This window comes from Schistocerca americana, chromosome 5 (genome assembly GCF_021461395.2).
Source record: "Schistocerca americana isolate TAMUIC-IGC-003095 chromosome 5, iqSchAmer2.1, whole genome shotgun sequence".
Lineage (NCBI taxonomy): Eukaryota > Metazoa > Arthropoda > Insecta > Orthoptera > Acrididae > Schistocerca > Schistocerca americana.
Window position 1 is genome coordinate 64,408,759 of NC_060123.1, and position 23,088 is coordinate 64,431,846.

General features: G+C 41.8%; 1 protein-coding gene across 1 annotated transcript in view; it reads right to left on the minus strand.

The window, feature by feature from the left end:
- Positions 1–4,956: 4,956 nt before the first annotated feature.
- LOC124616030 (MAU2 chromatid cohesion factor homolog) overlaps positions 4,957–23,088 on the minus strand; it is a 184,144-nt gene continuing 166,012 nt past the window's right edge. The window contains exon 10 of the mRNA XM_047144248.1: positions 4,957–5,766. Coding sequence (XP_047000204.1) covers positions 5,570–5,766 — 197 coding nt within the window. The 3' untranslated portion in view covers positions 4,957–5,569. The remainder of the gene's footprint in view (positions 5,767–23,088) is intronic.

Consider the following 23,088-nt stretch of genomic DNA (forward strand, 5'->3'; position numbering starts at 1 on the left):
AGGACTGTTTAGTATTGCTGAATGGAGCTATGTCATATATTGTAACTAGCTGTGCACCATGATCAGAAAGACCATTCTCAACAGGCTGACCATTTATCTGGTTAAACTTATCTTGGTCTATAAAGAAGTTATCTATCAGTGAGCTGCTATCCTTTACCACCCGAGTAGGAAAATCAATAACGGGTGTCAAATTGAAAGAACCGAGTAATACTTCAAGGTCATTTTTCCTATTACCCTCTTTGAGAGAGTCTACATTGAAGTCCCCACAAATAATAATTTGCTTCCCCCTGTCTGACAGATAGCACAACAAGGAGTCCAAATTTTTCAGAAATAGATGAAAATTTCCTGATGGGGACCTATATACAGTTACAATTAAAAATGTGCCTTTATTTAATTTAAGCTCACAGGCACATGCTTCTATATGTTTCTCTACACAAAACTTTTTTGTTTCTATACTTTTTGCACAATGATAACTTTTGACATATATGGCAACTCCTCCTTTCTCCATATTTTCTCTCATTACATGTGCAGAAGATAACAAAGGTGTAGAAATCTGTAGCTAAGATCGTCACAAAGTTAATGAAGCCTTCTGTTGGGACTCTGCTTGTACCCACGTGCAGGGCCAGCAGTCTTCACCATCTCCACCAGCCACCTGTATGAACTGAGGATGGCAGAACGCATGTGATAGGCATTGTTGGTGCTGAATGAGCCACAATTTACAGTTGTCTGCACCCTGCACCCTCTATATCCGCAGACATACAGAGTGCACTTTGGCTTTCTTTCCAGTCCTGAATGCTGTCTGCCTAAGTGGCTCCATAATGCACCTAGCATTATAGCTCCCAATAAATAGTAAACCCCATTGCCTTTCTCAGACAGTGTTGAAGGAGCAGCCACCTGTTCACAGACAGACAGCCAGTCTCCACGTTGGCCCTCTGCCTGGAGCGATGCGAATGCATTACCACATGCGAGCTGAGGCCTGTCTGCTTTAGTTATAATGCTATTAACTTTTGTTTCACTGTTTTCGTAGTGGCTGCCTCCATATGATTGTTTCTGCTATGTGTGTTTTATTATGCTCTTTATTTCCAATTCTCTTGTCACCCCTTAATTTATTTCAGTTTAGTTCTGTTGTTCTTCATCTGCAAGGCTGTGTTCAGTTTGTACTATTAGATTTTCTGTGTATTGGTTATTTTAACCTGCTGTTGGTGCAATGTTTCATCCCTTTCTTCCACTCAAGTGGGGTTTACTAAACATTCCCAGAGCACTTTAAGCACTATTATCATCAAGAGAGAGAACCACAACAAGCAGCTTACCCCAATGCAGAAAAACTATTGGATAGAACCGACAAGTGACCAGACACACACAAATGAACACAATGCCAAACCTGATATGAGAAATGAATTAAAATAACAACATATGCATATGTGAGGCTATTAGCAAATTAATGGCTTAACTCTCCTGCTATGAGGAAATGGCACTGGAAAGCTCTTGGCGTTAGAAATAGCAGTTCCTGTGTTTTACATTGTTGTACATAGACATGATTTTGGGTTACATTGTATTCGTTACATAAAATAACTGAACATTCGTAACAATTTCAAAATTGGCATATTGAACAATTTTTTGTTGTTTAGACCACTACGGCATTGACGTTTATCATCATTAAATAGGATGGTATTAGCAAAGTGGATTAGATGTATATGAATGTTTTGGTGGTAGGAATATAGGGAGGGAGGTATGAACTCTAACAAGGAAATTAATTTTTTTTTAACATTAACTGAATTTTCCGTCGCTGCTTGGAAGAACATGATAATATTGAAAAAGGAAAAACTTCTTAATGTTCTGCAAAATTTGCAGAACATTAGGAAGTGTTTTCCTTTTTAATTTTAAATATTTGCTTCTTCAGTTTACTAATAGTGCATCCATTAGAATTAAATAACTCATTAATGATGTTCTTTAAATGTAGCGTTGAAAGAAATTCTTTGTCATGAAGATAAACATTTTTTCCTCTTGCAATAGTAACAACAGATACCTGGTCGGTAGTTGCATAAAAGTTAAGGGGCGAAAGTAGTTTTTACTTATGACACGGAATGCCTGCTCGCATGCTATCTACAAATGTCCGCTCACTAGGAACTATAAAGTCTCCATAATCAGCTATATACTGGCACAGTAAAGATGTTTTGATTTTGAACGCCACACTGATCAGAGTTTGTTATGATTCTTTAATATAGTGTAGCAAAAACATAGCTTCTGTGGTCCTCTACAAGCGTCGCACTCGCTCCACAAATACATGGTGGGTTAGTTTTTTCCTGTGTTATGTACCCTTAGGCAATATGTCTACAGCTGCCTCTTGTAGTAACAAATATCTGCATATATCCCTCCTGAATCCTGTTGTATTCTGATAAGAGCACTATTGACTTTTTGTTGTGCATTCACAATTAGTCTGCTCTTCACGGCTGTCAGGTGCAGCAATTTTCATCTGAAAGGGGACTTTCCGGCAGGGAGTGATGAAATAAGAGAGATTAAAGCTTTTATTGAAAGTATTAGAAGACATGTAATAGGATACCAGGACACTAGTTCTTGATACAGATGGTATGAGTGCCATAAGACTCAGATACAGTGACAAATATTTATTTCCAGATTTATGTCTTGCATAATGCAACTAATATGTTGGAAACTGTATAAATTTTTGTCTTCATGTCTCTTTCTATTGGTGTTTTATATTTATGGCATTTGCCCCTGTTAGCCTGAGGTGGGAACTGGTGAATAATTTTATCTGCAAAAACTCGTGAAATCCATCCTCCAATATTTGAATATTTTGTGCCCATTTCATGTCATTGCAGACTCATTTGCTTCTGCTTTGACATTTATCTGACGTGCCTGTCTAGTATCAGTCCTAGTAGTCTAGTTGTCAGCAGATAAAATGGTAATTGTTGAACTCTTGTCTGTCTGGATAAGGTGGACTGTCATCATCTGAAGACATGATACATATTTATATATCCTTAACATGTTTCTTATCAGCAAAACATACCACAGGCTATGAGTACACAATTATCACATTTAATTACCTGGCAGAGGGTACATCGAACCTCCTTAACACTAATTCTCCACTAATCCACTCCCTAACTGCATTCGGAAGAAACCTATACCTTCTGCATGTTATTATGACTATCGTTTCTCCCATGTAGGTCAGCATCACCCAGATACTTTCGCGTTTGGAGGAGAAAGTTGGTGATTGGTGGAGAAGATCCCACCGCAGTTAAAAAGTCTTTATTTTAATGATTTTCACCCCAAATTCTGCGTAATGCCCGTGACACTTTCTCCCCTATTTCTCGATAATACAAAATGGTGCCCCTCTCTGAACTTTTTTGATGTATTCTGTTAATTCTATCTGATAAGGATCCCACAGCAGGCAGCAGTACTCCAAAAGGGGATGGACAAGTGTAGTGTGGGCAGTCTCTCTAGTAGATCTATTGCATTCCACCAATAAAACACAGTCTTTAGTTCACCTTCCCCAAAACATTTTCTGTGTGTTCTATCCAATTTAAGTTGTTAATTGTAATTCGTAGGTGTTAAGCTGAATTTACATCCTTTAGATTTGACTGATTTATCAATATTATTGAGTTGCCAGAGTCACAGGTTGGCACTACAAAGACTCTCACAATTATAGCTTTTGGCCATTAAGGCCTTCCTCAAACACACACACACACACACACACACACACACACACACACACACACACACACACACAACTCAAACACACACAACACCAGTTTGCGTGAATGTGTGTGCATATGTCTGTCTATTGTTGATGAAGGCCTTAATGGGTGAAAGCTATAATAGTGAGTGTCTTTTTGTTGTGCTTATCTGCGACTCGGCATCTCCACCATATGGTGAGTAGCAACTTTCCTTCTCATAATACTGTTATATTCCAGTCTGGATTTTCCATTGTTTGATTTTTGACTGATTTATTTTGTAGTTTAACTGATTCCTTTTAGCACCAATATGAATGACCTCATACTTTTCATTATTTAGGGTCAATTTCCAATTTTTGCAGCATACAGATATCTTTTCTAAATTATTTTGCAATTTGTTTTGATCTTCTGATGACTCTACTACACAATGAAAGATGGTGGCTTAGATTGTCTGCCTTCAGCTTATCTCATGGTGTAGTATGGTGCAAATACTTGGTCAATCATACATCTGTCACTTCATTTATAGTGCCTCTATCATGTGCATCATTAACACGTTTACATCCGCACACACAGTACATAAGCAGCCTATGCAAAACTTGGGCTAGTATTGCATTCTATGACACAACAAACTGATAAGCACACAAGCATCCGTTTGTGTTATCAGCAGGCTTCCATGGACCCTGTTGCAGCTGGGACACTTGTAACAATCTTAAGCTAAGCTATTTTCTCCAAAAACGAAGATTAGGCCATTATTCCACTGGCAGTCTCGTATATACACCTATCTACAATTAAAGTAAACTAGTGTTTACATTCTTAGTGATGTACAAATGAAAATTTGAATGACGCAAAGCAGAACAACACCTGCAGAGCTGTATCTACAAACCCTGTAAGTAGAAATTTCAACTATTGTTACTTTACAGGAAATAAGGAAGTGCTAGAGCTGTTATTAACCTCAATGTACTGTGTAATATGTAAAACAAAATAGTATCCACATAAATTTGTATTTCAGGGGACTGAGGATGCCTTTCAGAAAAGAAAGGCAAAATATGAAAATCATCATCATCATAGTAAGGAAAACTGTTTCAATGTGAAACGTTTGCTTCATATAAACATTTTTAGTAGGTGGGGAGAGGGAGAGGGAGGGAGGGAGGGAGGGAGGGAGAGAGAGAGAGAGAGGGAGGGAGAGAGAGAGAGAGAGAGAGAGAGAGAGAGAGAGAGAATGATTTAAAATAAGTAGGGCATAATAAAACTCACGTCACCAGAGTATCTCCAAAACGAGCTCTTTAACCGATCTTTTTATATAAATAGGAAATATTTACACAAACCATACCAGTCAGTTCTTATATCTAGCATAGTTCATTTCTTTAAAAAAATTAAGGCCACTTTGTATACAGCCACACAACAGTGCAGGCTCGATGTTTTGAAATTACAGATATGATGCTGACATTTAAGAATCTGAAACTGAGATGTCATGGTACTTCTTAACAGATCACATTTTAAACATGAATTAATAATACTGCTCACATTGTCCTTGGCAGGAATAAGCGTTATGCAGTAAGTGAAGAAAGATATAAATATCAACAACAGCACATATTATCAACTTCCTGTGATGCTTCAGTCAGTAATACAATGGAGATTCCCTTGATAAAGCCTCTCTGTGCAGTCTCTATAATTTTATTTGTGTTATCTGGAATCTGCTTGCAATGTTATTCACACACACCCGTAACCATTATGATTGCACTGTACACACAAGAAGTTACTGTACACGTCTTTTTCTCGGAGTGGCAACAGTCGATATTAAATCTTCTTCAGTTTTCCTGGGGTGTAACCAAACTGTCTTGAAGGCAACACATCACCAGTGTTGGAACTAGTTGTCACCTTCATACTAGTAACGAACTTGATGTACTAGCTGGGTTACCTGTTATCACTGGAACATTTCCCTCTTTCCACGTTATTAAAACATGTTCTGGCAATTGCGATGACTGGAAATGGTCCTTCAGAAGCATCTGTGAGTAATTACAATGCATCTGGAATGCTTCATTCTCCCTTACAGGATCACCACAAAGCCTGTACAGATCTAAAAAAAGGGAGGGAAAATTGCAGTCAGAATTTTGAGAAAATAACACACCAGTGCTGAGTTAATGTAAAACATACATATAATTGCTGCCTGATATTTTCCTGTATGGACAACCATCGGAGGAGGAGATGGTCCACACTTCTTGCTGTTCCCCTCAGTATGCAACTCTTCACTTAGCTACCACAAAAATATATACAAAATCTTGATGCGTACTATCACTGATAGTCGTTTTACAGGACTATACCTCACAAATTTTGATGTCAGGATACTTTTTGGATATCAAAAGTCTGAATTCACATGACATGACAAAACAGTTCAGTATGCAATATAAGTAAGCACCTTTAAGTACAATTACTTTCAGGTAAGTTACTTATATTTGAAGGGAGACCTAAATTACAACAATAAAACAGTAAAGAATGTTATGGTGCTGCAAAGCCACTGCATATAAATGTTCAAAAATAAGGCAGAACATATGAAAGGGATATCTAACAAATTCAGTGAAAAATATTTGTTTTAAACTACAATCCTTCATACAAAAACTATTGATAAGTTTGACTCTTTCACACTTTGTACACAAATAAACTTGCAAAAGAAACCAAACAAAGATATCAAAATCATTGTTTACAGCCAATGCAGAGGCTCCTGTGTATTTTCCTGTTAATGTTGAAATACTGGCACCAAAAATGAAACACTTTGAAATACATCACGAAGCAAGTGTTAATTCATATTTAAGCTGAGAAAACAAAAAATCAATTTGGTAAACTTTAAATTGTTTGTAAAACTCTACACAATGTCTAACAATTCAGTATGAAATGAAGCCCCAACACAGTGTGGTCAGAGCCTCCATACCTCATAACTCTCCATTTGGTTTGCATGTGAGTTCACAAGCATCTACAGTGGGGTGCTATGAAGTAACAAGCTGCCACTCAGCTGTAGCCCAGACATATTCAACTGGTGACATGCAGACTACAGTTCAGTAGCTTTCATTCTTTGAATTCTTGTGATGCAACACTCAACAGAACTGAATGGATTTTATTATGCTGAAATATGGTGTGGGGAGCTGCAATACCTCAGGTGCTACAAAAGTTCATATTAATGCAGTCTCCACTACAGCACATGTTGTAGTGGGACTACACTGGGAGAGGGTGGGGGCGACATTTTGCCATTCAACATACAAGTGCTATTGTTAGTATGTCTACTGCAGTCTGTAGCACTTCAAAATTTCTGAACAATGGAAGCCGACTATTGTATGAATAACATCCATTCATCTCCCAGCAGACAAATCTGAATCAGTGCAGAAAGTTTCAAATCCATTACAGTGCCCCAATGTTGTCGAAAAATACTGAAATGTCTGTTATGACCTTGTGTTCAGCTGGCAGTCATTACATGCTGTGATCACAATATGTTGTGCTGCATACGAGTCTCTCATATCCACTAGGTCCACATAAACACTACTTACAGTGTAGCAATTTTTGTACAGACTGAAGTCATGTTATGGAAACCTGATCATTCTGCACACTTTACTCTCTTCACATGCTGATATGGGCCCTATGACATTAATGAGGCATACTGGCACTTACTTTCATGTTTCTACTCAGTATTGTCATCTTCACTGGCTGACAAAAGTGTAATACTTACCTTCTTGGTCCTGAAGGGAGTATTTTGTGGCATACCATGTATGCAATTTGTGTCGGGACTCACTAGTTATTTGTGTTTCATCACTGCTAACATTGGATATCAAATAACATTTTGTGCAGTGATATTGTAAGAGCAATTTCTTGAATGTTATTCCAGTGATTCACACAAATTAACAAAGTCAAAGAACAAGTCTGGATTTGTGGCAGTTTAAGACAAGACCTAGATGAAGAGGAAAAACTGTCTACAGTACTTTTAAAGTTTTCCAAATTAACATCTGGCATGTCTGAAAAGATGATTGTAATATGTGTTTTACAAGTTTTGAATATGGTAGTGATACAAACACTTTAAATGTGAAAATCATCTACTAGTCGAGGGTTGCACAGTGAGTAATGGAAAGTTGAATATTAGGAATTGCTAGTAGACACATGAAAACAAGTGAGTGGATCGTGAAACAGAGAGGTGGATGAGACGTAGCCCAAGAAGTTTTTTACTGGATTCCAAGAGAAGATGAAACCCCTGAGACAACGACGATAACAGGCAGGTAGGTGACTTTGAAAATCATGCTACAGCAAGAGGGGTACATACAGGGTGGTTACGGATATAGGTACAGATATCGTGACCATTGGTACCTTAATACATAGGTTTTTTTTTTCTGTATCTAACATTCTCCCCGCAAACATTTCACATAACTGACTACCTTATGTTTCTTCACGGTTGTAAATGCACGGTGGCATGGGCTACAACTATCAGTATATACTAACTATTTAGTGCCCACACTTGAATACTTGACCTGCTGTCCAGGGGAAAATAAAAAATTAATGGCTTTCTGTGACATGTGTACCTGGATGTCCTAACCAACCTAAAGAACAAACTACTTATGAAAGCTCTAATTATCAGTCTGCAAATGAAGTAAATACTGATGCAATGTTAGTCAGTACACTGTCCTCGGTCATCAATAGAATTATCTGCACATATACCCCTAACACTCTGTAATACTTGGAAAAGTCTGGAGTCGGCTTTTATCCAAATAATGGCAGTAGATAATGTAGTATTATCATTGAACAAGCCATTATATAAGATAGTTTCAGTTTAAACTTTGCTAACCCACATCATTTAAGCATTTGCTACAATGGGAAAGTACTGTTTATATATTCTGTGAGGGTAACTGAGCTCTGCCTTATACACTTATATTAAGCACGCCCCAGTGATCCTTTCCATCCTCCATTCCTTTAGCTACAGTTTTCAGCAATCATGTGAGAATATGCATCTAATCATTCTGTCTTCATTTCACTATGCTTTTTATATTTAAAAACAAAGATGATGTGACTTACCATACGAAAGCGCTGGCAGGTCGATAGAAACACAGACACATACATACACACAAAATTCTAGCTTTCGCAACCAATGGTTGCTTCGTCAGGAAAGAGGGAAGGAGAGGGAAAGACGAAAGGATGTGGGTTTTAAGGGAGAGGGTCAGGAGTCATTCCAATCCTGGGAGCGGAAAGACTTACCTTAGGGGGAAAAAGGACAGGTATACACTCGCGCACACACACACACACATATCCATCCGCACATACACAGACACAAGCAGACATTTGTAAAGGCAAAGAGTTTGGGCAGAGATGTCAGTCGAGGCGGAAGTAAAGAGGCAAAGATGTTGTTGAAAGACAGGCGAGGTATGAGCGGCGGCAACTTGAAATTAGCGGAGGTTGAGGCCTGGCGGATAATGAGAAGAGAGGATATACTGAAGGGCAAGTTCCCATCTCCGGAGTTCTGACAGGTTGGTGTTAGTGGGAAGTATCCAGATAACCCGGACGGTGTAACACTGTGCCAAGATGTGCTGGCCGTGCACCAAGGCATGTTTAGCCACGGGGTGATCCACATTACCAACAAACACTGTCTGCCTGTGTCCATTCATGCGAATGGACAGTTTGTTGCTGGTCATTCCCACATAGAAAGCTTCACAGTGTAGGCAGGTCAGTTGGTAAATCACGTGGGTGCTTTCACACGTGGCTCTGCCTTTGATCGTGTACACCTTCCGGGTTACAGGACTGGAGTGGGTGGTGGTGGGAGGGTGCATTGGACAGGTTTTACACCGGGGGCGGTTACAAGGGTAGGAGCCAGAGGGTAAGGAAGGTGGTTTGGGGATTTCATAGGGATGAACTAAAAGGTTGCGAAGGTTAGGTGGACGGCAGAAAGACACTCTTGGTGGAGTGGGGAGGATTTCATGAAGGATGGATCTCATTTCAGGGCAGGATTTTAGGAAGTCGTATCCCTGCTGGAGAGCCACATTCAGAGTCTGATCCAGTCCCGGAAAGTATCCTGTCAAAAGTGGGGTACTTTTGTGGTTCTTCTGTGGGAGGTTCTGGGTTTGAGGGGATGAAGAAGTGGCTCTGGTTATTTGCTTCTGTACCAGGTCGGGAGGGTAGTTGCGGGATGTGAAAGCTGTTTTCAGGTTGTTTGTGTAATGGTTCAGGGATTCCGGACTGGAGCAGATTCGTTTGCCACGAAGACCTAGGCTGTAGGGAAGGGACCGTTTGATGTGGAATGTGTGGCAGCTGTCATAATGGAGGTACTGTTGCTTGTTGGTGGGTTTGATGTGGACGGACATGTGAAGCTGGCCATTGGACAGATGGAGGTCAACGTCAAGGAAAGTGGCATGGGATTTGGAGTAGGACCAGGTGAATCTGATGGAACCAAAGGAGTTGAGGTTGGAGAGGAAATTCTGGAGTTCTTCTTCACTGTGAGTCCAGATCATGAAGATGTCATCAATAAATCTGTACCAAACTTTGAGTTTTCAGACCTGGGTAACCAAGAAGGCTTCCTCTAAGTGACCCATGAATAGGTTGGCGTACGAGGGGGCCATCTGAAGGCTGACCGATCCATCGTCATTCTTCCGGCGGACAAGGGTTCCACGACCGTGGTACTTGATCGTCGGGAGTATGTGGCTGAGGGACTGCGTCAGCTTTCAGACAACACCACATACAAAGTTTGCCAAGGTAATCCCATTCCTGATGTCCAGGTGGAGCTTCAAGGAATCCTCAGAACCTTAGGCCCCCTACAAAACCTTTCCCCTGACTCCATCAACCTCCTGACCCCACCGACACCCCACACCCCTACCTTCTACCTTCTTCCTAAAATTCACAAACCCAATCATCCCAGCCGCCCCATTGTAGCTGGTTACCAAGCCCCCACAGAACGTATCTCTGCCTACGTAGATCAACACCTTCAACCCATTACATGCAGTCTTCCATCCTTCATCAAAGACACCAACCACTTTCTCGAATGCCTGGAATCCTTACCCAATCTATTACCCCCGGAAACCATCCTTGTAACCATTGATGCAACTTCCTTATACACAAATATTCCGCACGTCCAGGGCCTCGCTGCGATGGAGCACTTCCTTTCACGCGTATCACCTGCCACCCTACCTAAAACTTCTTTCCTCATTACCTTAGCCAGTTTCATCCTGACCCACAACTTCTTCACTTTTGAAGGTCAGACATACCAACAATTAAAGGGAACAGCCACGGGTAACAGGATGGCCCCCTCATACGCCAACCTATTCATGGGTCGCTTAGAGGAAGCCTTCTTGGTTACCAAGGCCTGAAAACCCAAAGTTTGGTACAGATTTATTGATGACATCTTCATGATCTGGACTCACAGTGAAGAAGAACTCCAGAATTTCCTCTCCAACCTCAACTCCTTTGGTTCCATCAGATTCACCTGGTCCTACTCCAAATCCCATGCCACTTTCCTTGACGTTGACCTCCATCTGTCCAATGGCCAGCTTCACATGTCCGTCCACATCAAACCCACCAACAAGCAACAGTACCTCCATTATGACAGCTGCCACACATTCCACATCAAACGGTCCCTTCCCTACAGCCTAGGTCTTCGTGGCAAACGAATCTGCTCCAGTCCGGAATCCCTGAACCATTACACAAACAACCTGAAAACAGCTTTCACATCCAACAAATACCCTCCCGACCTGGTACAGAAGCAAATAACCAGAGCCACTTCCTCATCCTCTCAAACCCAGAACCTCCCACAGAAGAACCACAAAAGTGCCCCACTTGTGACAGGATACTTTCCGGGACCGGATCAGACTCTGAATGTGGCTCTCCAGCAGGGATACGACTTCCTCACATCCTGCCCTGAAATAAGATCCATCCTTCATGAAATCCTCCCCACTCCACCAAGAGTGTCTTTCCGCCGTCCACCTAGCCTTTGTAACCTTTTAGTTCATCCCTATGAAATCCCCAAACCACCTTCCTTACCCTCTGGTTCCTACCCTTGTAACTGCCCCCGGTGTAAAACCTGTCCAATGCACCCTCCCACCACCACCTACTCCAGTCCTGTAACCCGGAAGGTGTACACGATCAAAGGCAGAGCCACGCGTGAAAGCACCCACGTGATTTACCAACTGACCTGCCTACACTGTGAAGCTTTCTATGTGGGAATGACCAGCAACAAACTGTCCATTCGCATGAATGGACACAGGCAGACAGTGTTTGTTGGTAATGTGGATCACCCTGTGGCTAAACATGCCTTGGTGCACGGCCAGCACATCTTGGCACAGTGTTACACCGTCCGGGTTATCTGGATACTTCCCACTAACACCAACCTGTCTGAACTCCAGAGATGGGAACTTGCCCTTCAGTATATCCTCTCTTCTCGTTATCCGCCAGGCCTCAACCTCCGCTAATTTCAAGTTGCCGCCGCTCATACCTCACCTGTCTTTCAACAACATCTTTGCCTCTTTACTTCCGCCTCGACTGACATCTCTGCCCAAACTCTCTGCCTTTACAAATGTCTGCTTGTGTCTGTGTATGTGCGGATGGATATGTGTGTGTGTGCGCGCGCGAGTGTATACCTGTCCTTTTTTCCCCCTAAGGTAAGTCTTTCCGCTCCTGGGATTGGAATGACTCCTTACCCTCTCCCTTAAAACCCACATCCTTTCGTCTTTCCCTCTCCTTCCCTCTTTCCTGACGAAGCAACCATTGGTTGCGAAAGCTAAAATTTTGTGTGTATGTATGTGTCTGTGTTTCTATCGACCTGCCAGCGCTTTCGTATGGTAAGTCACATCATCTTTGTTTTTAAATATATTTTTCCCGCGTGGAATGTTTCCCTATTATATTCACTATGTTTTTTTATTAGATATTATCTCTCACTGGATTGTTGCTGGGAGTCTTCATTTTTTTTCTGATTTCAAAGTCTCCTGGAACCCCACATTTCTAAATGTTCGTCTGTCTTCCTCTTTATCTGTATTTCATGCCCATAACAGAGTTACACATCAAATACAGTTCTTCTTTTCCTGGCCTATATTTTTGGATGGTAGCTGTTTCTTTTCTATAAAAAAACTGTTTTGCTTTCAGCAGCTGTTATAATGTCTGTCTCACTTGCATTTTCCTTCTGATGAGATTAAAAAAATTGTCCACCTCTTTGACCTTACTCACTTACCGTAGTTGAGCTTCTCCATCCAGTAGCGCCCCCCTCCACCCTCCCTCTACAAAAACAATTATTTTGTGTGCGTGTTATAGAAATCACCAAGCATGTTTCGTTTCATTTTATTGAACACCTGACTCACTGTATGTTCACTTTTCATGACTGCTGCACTATCATCAGCAAATCTTTTATTTTTGCGATGTATTCCAATTTCTATTTTCCCCTACAGTTTTTACCATCTACAGCTCCCTCTAAGACCACAGAAGTTATTCCCTGATGTCTTAACACATATCCCCCCTAACTGTCAGTTTTTTCACCTGCGGTCGTCAAATAGCTTCAAGGAGGCATTTTAACTGCACAGTTGCAATAGGTACAAGGTGTGAGGCAGGTACACAGAGTGGGGAGTGAGTCATTGCCTTGTCCTTGAACGCCCTCTGACAGGACACTGTGTTTCCTTTATACAGTTCATTGTGGCAGCTGGTTGAGTGTGGGTCTGTTAGGGCTTGTTGTCAGATTCTGTCTGCATGAAAATGGAGGTAGAAATGGAGCAACGAGTTTTTAGAGATAATTGTATGGGCCATACAAAGGTTTTTGTCTGGTACAACATCTTTAAAAATGGCCGCGAATCATTTGAAAATGAACCATGGTCCAGCCGTCCTTCCACCTCAAAAACAAATGAAAATGTTGTGAAAGTTTGCAACTTAGTGCACTCTGATCGTAGACTTACAAGTAGGGAGAAGGCTGATGAACTTGAATTAAGTTTCTATGCAGTTCTGTCAATTTTAACTGAAGATCTGAACATGAGTCGAGTGTCTGCAAAATTCATTCCAAAAGTATTGTCAAGTGACCAGAGACAATACCGATTCAAAGTTTGCCAAGAACTGATTAATCGGACTAAAAATGACCCAGATTTGTTAAATAGGGTAATTATAGATGACGAATCATGGGTATATGGGTATGATCCTGAAACCAGAGTGCAGTCGTCGCAGTGGAAGACTCCAGGTTCACCAAGACCGAAAAAAGCATGGCAAAGTCAGTTGAAGGTGAAGACAATGTTGGTGATTTTTTTCGATTCTACCAGTGTTTTACATCATGTGTTTAATGCAGTGGTTTCCACTGCCTTCTGTCTGCCTGCTTGGCTGGGAGGTAATGTGCTTGCCTCCCATGCAGCTGGCCCGGGTTCGATTCCCAGCCAGGTTGAAGAGATTTTCTACACTCGTGGACTGGATGTTGTGTTGTCCTCATCATCATTTCATCCTCAGCATCGGCTGCAAGTCGCCCAATGAGGCGCCATCTGAAATAAGACTTGCACTTGGCACCGAACCCGAATGGGACCTCCTGGCCAACAATGTCATATGATCATTTAATTTTTTTCATTGCCTTCTGCATTGTCGTGCCACTGATCATTGTTGATTCTTCTGCCTTTTAGGGGGAGTTTCACACCCCAAGCTGAAGAGATCGCCCTGAATCTCTGTCCACTTCCTGCTGTCTTTGACAATGCCGTTGGCAGAATGAGGGTGACTTCTTACAGGACAAGTCTTCAGAGACAGGCACCTCGTCAACAGTGGCTGGATCCGCACATCAAGAGTATGTGACCCTGGGTCAGTAAGGTCTGGCCAATATGAAACCGACAGAGGGCAGTAGATTCCCTGTGAGAAAAACAAAGGGAAGACTACCACATGGTTGTTGTCTCCTTTACGATTCACAGTTTACTCAGAGAAAAAGGGGTCCATAAAAAGATCACTGACTGTCCAGTGTGGTGAAAGTTATGCAGGAGATCCTGGCTAGTCACAACTAATGGGTGTGGAGGGTAGCACTGGTCGACAGCCTGAAGACTACTCAAGGAGTCATTGCAGATTAAGAACAACTCTCCAGTGCAAAAACACAGGTGGCTGAGGGGGACTCAAGCTACAGCCACCAAGTCTGCTGTGAATACACTACATATTGCATGTGTGCCAACAAAACCAGTGTGGCTGTAGACTGTAGAGACTCTGGAAATGTGTCAAGCATGTCCAGGAACAGTCGGAGAAAATCCATAGGGTTTACTCAGAGTTTCGACCCAAAGGAGAGGTCAAGCCAGATCCAATGTATGGGTACACACTATGGGGACGCATAGGATTTCTCGCAGGACAAGAGGCGACAGCGGAAAAAAAAAAGGAGTTCACAGCAGTGACTCTTATGCAAACTGCAATCGTGACTCCAGACCTTGGCCTTTATTGTGGGCGGTACCTCTTCCTGCTAGGAAAAAGGGCATGGTAGTTGTGATGCACAGGAGAGCTGTGAATATGTACTGCATAGATAAGCAGCAGTTGTTGGTACTCAATATATAGGGAAGGAATGCCAGCCTTTATGAGCAGGCTGTTCGCAGGGCTTGTACGAAATGCACCTGTTGCAAAAGGGGACCCACAATGGTGTACTGGTTCTAGAATCCACAATGCTGAAGGCGAGGCTGAGCCATATGCCAGGCCCCCATAATCAAGACGCAGCAGGATCAAAGATTCATAGAGGTGCAAAACTGTAGTGTGGTCTGCTCCTCAGCTGCTGTTACTAAGACAGCATAGAGTGTTAAGTGTAACCAGGAAGTTCACTTAAGATGGGGAAGCCACATCAACTGGGCACTGAAGACCAATCCTAAAATATGATAAGACTTCATCAAACAGAGTATTTGGTCACTGTGGCAGAGTTCTGGTTGGGGATGAACAGTACAAAGATGAAAGAAGTGCACTAAATGTGTCTTTGTGGTGTAAAGCTGGAAGCCATGGGTGAGAGCCCAGGACTGAACCTTTCATATGGCACCCTGCAGTCAGCATTCATTAGATACAAAAGTCATCAGCATACAGGGAGGGTGGAACTGTAGACCTGACACCTGCAGTTAGACCATTAATAGGCACTAGAAAAGCGGGACACTCACTACAGTGTCCTGTGGGACCCCATTCTTTTATATATGAGGAGTACTATGACAGCAGCAACTTGAATCTGTAAAGTTCGGTGAGGTGAGAAGTTCCAGAAAAAAAAATTGGGTGTTGGTCCTTGAGATCCCATTCATGGAGAGTAACTAGCATGTCGTGATGTCATAAGTCCTATGCAAATTGAAGACGACAGCAATAATATGTTGACACCAGGCAAAAGCTGGCCAAATAGCAGACTCTTGGTTGACCAAATTGTCAGCAGTAGAACAGCCTTGGCAAAAACTGCTCTGGAAAAAAGACACCAAGACTCAAGGAACCAACACAGTCGTCAGCTCACCATACATTTGAGCAACTTGTAGAGAACATCAGAGAGGCTAACTGAACAATAGGTGTCCATTTCCAGTGGGTGTTTACCTGGTTTCAGTACTGGGACAATCACACTTTTTCGCCATGGGATGGGAACTCGCCCTTATTCCAGATATGGTTGAAAATGGCAAGGAAATGATGCTGGCAAACCACCGTAAGGTTTCAGGTGATGTGTAATAAAAGGCAAAGGAAGTCAATCTACCCACTGTTTGTGGACATGAAACACAGGCTGATAATTCTCAGATGCAGAGGCTTGAGCATAATGAAAAGCAGAATGTTCAGCAATAGGATGTGGATCAGCATACACATTACCATTCACACTGACACCTAGTACACCCATGGGGTACCGGTGTGCATAAGGTGTCGAATCTTTGCCCAAACTTGCAAAGAAGGGCTAAGTGATCCAATGGTAGCAACATACCACTCCTAGCATGTTCGTGTCTGTCATTTTATGAGATGGCAGACCTGGGCAAGTTGCTGTTTAAAGGCAATGATGTGCTCCATCAACAGATGCTTACAGCACTCGTGAGCCCACTTGTGATCTCTAATGGCCATGGCAATTTTGAGGGTCCTCCAAGGTCTTCTAGTGGGGGGATTCTGAGGAAGAGGGGATAGCTGAGTAAGCTGCTGATAGAATGGATGCTGTTGTGCGCTGAACAACCGCATCAATATCTCCATGTGGCGGGCTGCAAAGGTTGACGGCAGTTGTGAAAGCATCCCAATAAGCCTTGGAGATAACCCATCTGGACGGATGCCCACTTAAGTGATGCTAAGGGAGGGCCAAAATGATCAAAAAATTGTCACTATCACACAGGTCCTCATGAATTCTCCAATGGGAGAAGACCTGGGCTGTAAATGGAAAGGTCAATGGCTGAATAGCACCAATATGCCACACTGAAATGTGTGAGAACATCAGTATTCAAGAGACAAAGGATGAGCTCTGCGAGCAAGTTTTCAACAGCTTTACAGCGGCCTGTGGTCATAGTTCCACCCCACAAATGGTTACACGCATTGAAGTCACCCAATATTTGAAAGGGTGGGGGGGAGCTGAGAAAACAGTGCAGACCACACATTCTGGGACACTCCATCACTGGGAGGGAGATACACATTGCATATGGTAAATTCCAGAGATTCCTTCACACAAACAGCCACAGTCTCCAAAGTCATACTGAATAGCACGTGTTTGCTGTAGGCAGAATGCAGAACGTGTGAGAAAATGCCACCTCACGCTCTTCTGTAGTCAGTGAAAGTCTTAAAATAGCCCGCCACAGAGGGTAGGTTCCTCACTGCTGGGAAATATTCCTGGAGGGTGATGCAAAAAAACAAAGGAAGCACACAAAAGATGTCGTAGCTCGGCCAACTGGCAGAAAATCTGCTACATTTTCACTGGTGGCTCATGCTATCAGTATCCTGTGCATGAAGGGACCAAGGAAGCAGGTCATGCCTCAGTGCTGCCTGCTGCCACTGGTTGTGAAGATACACCATCAATAACTTTTTTGTTTCCAAATTAAGGCAGGTGGTGGTGGTGGTGGTGGTGTGTGTGGGGAGGGGAGGAGGGGGGGGGGGGGGGAGAGTGGGACTATAGGGATCATGAGGAATGCTGGCTAGCATACAGAGATGAAATATACAGGGTCTGGTGGCACAGGGGCCTCCAGGCTCTCCCTGTTTTTGGAGGACTACTACTTGGTCCTTACATGATCTAGACTTCTGCGAGAGCTTGTCTGCCTAAGATTCTAGGATAGAGGAGGAACATGAAGTCGATGAAGTCGTACGACCTGCAACCTGTAGCTCCCCACTGCTAGCATCCGGCTGCAGGTCAGCAGATACCTGGGAAGGCAGTGTCCCGAGGGACACCTTACTAGTAAGAGGTGCAGGACAAGGGCATTGCTTCTCGGGCTGTGGGTGAAGCAGTAGCAGAACAGCTGTGGGTGAAGCAGAAGGAGCCCCAACCACCAGGGGAGTGGGTGTCGTCGAGTGGCCCTGAGGGCCATGCGTTCAAGACGCTGAGGGTGATGGCACAGTCACTAAAGATTATCATAGTTGTACACTGTGGGATTGTAAGTGCTCATATTTCTTCTTGGCCTTTTGACATGTGATGTGGTCAAAGGTCTTGTATTCATGGATATCCTTTTCTTGTTTGAAAATGTTGCAGTCTGGGGAACAGGGAAAAGGGCTCCCCGCAGTTGACAAAGAGGGGCACAAGGCACATTTGTGTGCAACCGACATCCACAATCCCTACATATGGGGCTGGCGTTGCCACGTGATGATGTGTCCAAATCATATGCATTTGTAGCACCGCATGAGAGGAGGAATGTACAGCTTGACATCACAATAATACACCATCACCTTGCCTTTCTCTGGAAACAAATCACCTTCAAATATCTAGATGAAGACTCAAGTATCCACTCTGTCATCTTTTGGCCTCCATTGGATACAATGGACAAATGCACACCTCATTGCTCCGGATTAGCATGCAGCTCATCATCAGTCAGTAAAAGGATATCTTAATGGAAAATAATACACTGTACCATATTCTGAGAGCTGCCACTTTCCCAAACCTATCCTCGAGGTGTTTAATGAACAAGAATGACTTTGTGGTAAAAAGGAATCCTCGTCAGCTCTGTACTGAGTGGTTTATTTCTCACCTTGTCTCTGAGCCCTACGTCCCTCCTGTGGCACAGCCATGGAAAGGGTTGTACTACTCTATAATGTAATGTGTCTTAGCTTCAGAAGTGACTGCTGGGAACATGGGGCCACCAGCAGAAGAAAGCTTAATTCACTTCATGCGAATCTTCTGCCACGGTCCCAACCACTCCAAATAGGGGCCCTCCCCACAGGTGCCATCAGCAATGGTTACCTGACCGATAAAATGTTGCCCAGAATCCCTGTACTCCATCCATGATAAGCACATACTCCCTGGCTTGAGTGGGGAGATTCCAGCTTAGGCACCAGTAGTGCAATCCTGTGTTGTCAGGGGGCTACAACCGTGCAGATACGTGACGATTCTCCCACAATGAATGGAATGGTTATTGTGCTAGGTTTTGGGCATAGTACCATTGCAAGAAAGAAGGCTGAAAAGCACCGAAGGAGAGAAGAGCAAAAAGTCGAAATATACGCCACTCTGGGCAACGTTCCTTGTATGATCCGAACTATGGAAAATTTAGAAAAGAAGTAGCAAGTTAAATCAAAAATGGGGACCATGTAATTAATAATAAAATGTTGTAGAAGGCCGGAAGGTAAGAAAATGAGTGTCCAAAACACACCCCAGATCTAAGCACGATCGGCACTAAGAAGACCATCCAATGGAAAGGTACGAGGGGGGGGGGGGGGGGTTGGAGAAAGACAGACTTGCAGCATGGAAAAGGAAGTAGCACTGCGAGGAGTGAGGCCCCATGTTGGGCAAGCACATACAAAAGAGATGCAAGCCACATGGAGGGGACTTTTATACTCGACTTTGTACCCCTAATGATACATTACCTTCATCAGTTACTTGTTAACTGCACTTGGACCAAATTAATCCACAGCAATATATTAATCAGCTTTGAATGACAAAATGAAGATAAATCTATTCAGTACATAATTAGATGTATAATGCTTATTTTAACATTCGTGTATCCCCAGAGATGTCATCACATACCTCCAGGGATAGTGGTCCTTTCCGGAGGTAGCATACCCCAGTTGTATACGACTGCTTTAGTTCAACCTGACTGGTTTCACTCAGAAGAATGAATGGACATCTCAGCAACTAAAACACTAAAATGCGGTTTTAGTTGATAGAATGAATACAAGGTCCAACCAACAGACTAATTCCACTTGAAAAGAAAAATGAATAATGCATTTGTAAAACTACAAGTGACTATGTTGGTTGTTTTCAGTTGCTTCCACAGAGTGGTTCCACTCTAAAGAAAGAATTATTAATAACAGTCCACCAACTGATACATAAAACTATAACAACTAACAACTGCTTTCATTTAGCTGTCCCATAGACTGGTATCATCTAAAAGAAGGATGGATACTTCAACCAATGCATACAACTACAACCAAATGGGTCGACTGTTTTCATTTGTTTGCTCTCATCGCTAGTGAGCAATAGAGTGATTATTAAATATCAAGTGTGTGGCCAGTATGTTACCCTGTTTTGATCTTGTATATATCTCATGACATTTTTCCTCCCTCCTTTCTCATTTAACTTTTCTAAATCTCCTGACGACATTCCTGAGTGCCCTATATTGCTGCTGCCACGTACCATATTTCTGTCATTTCTTTATTAACTGCAGTATCTCATTTGTTATCCATGGCTGCCGTTTTCAAACCTAGTACATTTCTGCTGTATTTACTACATTTCTCTTAAAGTCATTTGATCTGTTTGATCATTTCACTCTTTGACATGTTAGTTATTTTGTCACATGTTCTTTCAAAGCAGTCTGAGGTATCTTTAACTTTTCTCAGTCTCAACATTTCACCTGCATGTCTTTTACTTCATGAGTTCTTGAGATCTTCTCTGATTCCTGGCATCTTCTTTGTCCAAGAATTTCGAAAAGTGTATTCACAACATCTAACTGCCCAATGTAGAATTCTATAAATCTTTCTCCCCTGTCATATTGCTTGGCAATATTCAATTCTCCCACTATCTTCTGTTTCCCTACCTTCACTGAAAAATGCGTTTCCAGTCTCTCAGTATGATTAAAATCGTCCTCTTTAACATATTTTACAAGTTAAATAATATTATCATTATTGTATATCAAAACAGTAAAGGGTTAAATATGGACTGTGATGCAAGTACTATGTGTTTAACTACTCCTTATCATTAACGGGAGAAAATTCGGAGAGGGTAAATAGCAAGTTCCCACCCAGCCCACAGACTGCCGAGCCCCACCTTCATCATGTAGTGCCGGTATTTAACGTGTATTTTAAGCAGTCTGTGCCGACATACATTGAAGATATTTTTGAGTATATTCTTGATGAACACTGATGACAAATGAATTAACAAGAGAGAATGATTTAAAGCTGACTGAAGACACACTGATACTAGGAAAATTTGATGTATTATGTGGATGTAATTATGAAGAGAGAGACATAAAATATAACTAGAAAAGAGAAGTCTATACACCACAGTGTGGGCAGCACTTGGAATCTCAATGAGTGAGAGTTTGTACCTTCAACATTATAAAACAGCATTAGGAGGGCCCATCCGAATGATATGTAGGTCTCTCCTGCATTTCATGTGCACGTTATTTCTACATTTTTTTGGCTGGTAAATCATGGCACTAGCCTATTCTGGGTTTAGGAAGGACCACCGTTCAGGCTGGTCACTCTTCTAGGCCAATGGTTATTCTACCACAGGAGTTTGATCTGGCTGATGGTCACAGAAGAGAAGATTTTTCCCAATTACAGAAATTGCACTAAAGCAATTGAAGAACTTGTAGTGAATGGATAATTGCGAGTCAAAACACTAATACAGTACACAGTGACAGAAAAGATTCTACCTTATACAAAACAACCAGATACAACTGCATTCAGAACTGCTTACACCACAGATCATTATGTTGCTAGAAATGAATAATTCTTATGAAAGCACTACTTGAGGTTATGACAACATTTCTAACAGGGCACTAAAATCTTATATTTACTTGATAGAATCCTCAATGACATAACTTTCTAACTGTTACTTCAATCTGGCTTCTGTAATGGATTTTCACAAATTAAGTATTAACAAAACTAATAGTCAAACTATTCTCATTGACCTTGTCAAGGCTCTCAATTGATTGTATTACAAAATTCAATGGTATTAATGGCATTTATCTTACACGGTTGAAGCAGTACTCTGATAACAGAGTGCAATGTCACACTGACAAACTGCATGACAGGAATAGAAATTACACTCAGAATGATAGATCATAAAAATTATGGAGTAACTAATGGTTCCACTGCTGTTGTTAATCTACGTAAATGGATCTTGATTGCTTTTCAGTACTATTCCAAAACAATAGGGACTTTAAATTACATAAGAAAACTAATCACAGGATCAAAATTTACCATACTAGACAAAGACAATAACTACAACTGGTTCATGTTTATATCTTTGATGTAATTAGACGGATAAAAAAATCTGTTCACCACGCAGTGGTATGTGAAAAAATATATAAAGGTTAAAGAAATATGCAAGCTTTCGAAGCCAGTGGCTCTTTCTTCTGGCAGGAGGGTTGAAGGGGAAGTCTACTTCTCATCCCTTCTGATAAGTCTCCCCCGACTTGGGGTTCTGGGCGACTTTTCCGAATACTCCTCATTTCCTAAACTTCGACAGTCCTTTTCTTGATCCCTCTCCCTTTCCCTTCAACTCTTCCGCCAGGAGGAGGCTCTCAAAGACTGCACAATTCTTAAACCTTTATTTGTATTTTCTCCTGCCACTGCTTGGTGAGTAGATTTTATTATATTTTCAAAAACTGATTATTCTAGTTTAAATACTTAGTCTCAGAGAGACTCATTTGCAGTTTCAGTCAAGTGAAAATAAACTGACGACACAAGAGAAAGACATTAATGGGTAAATGCTATTTGAAACACCTGTAAAATTTCTTATGGTCCAGTTAGAATAGATGAACACAGCTATACTTACAAAAAAACTCATTTTGGAATGACTTAGATGCGTCTATTGTTGCATTTACCTGAACACATACAGTTTCACATCTTACACGGTTGAAGCAGTACTCTGATAACAGAGTGCAATGTCACACTGACAAACTGCATGACAGGAATAGAAATTACACTCAGAATGATAGATCATAAAAATTATGGAGTAACTAATGGTTCCACTGCTGTTGTTAATCTACGTAAATGGATCTTGATTGCTTTTCAGTACTATTCCAAAACAATAGGGACTTTAAATTACATAAGAAAACTAATCACAGGATCAAAATTTACCATACTAGACAAAGACAATAACTACAACTGGTTCATGTTTATA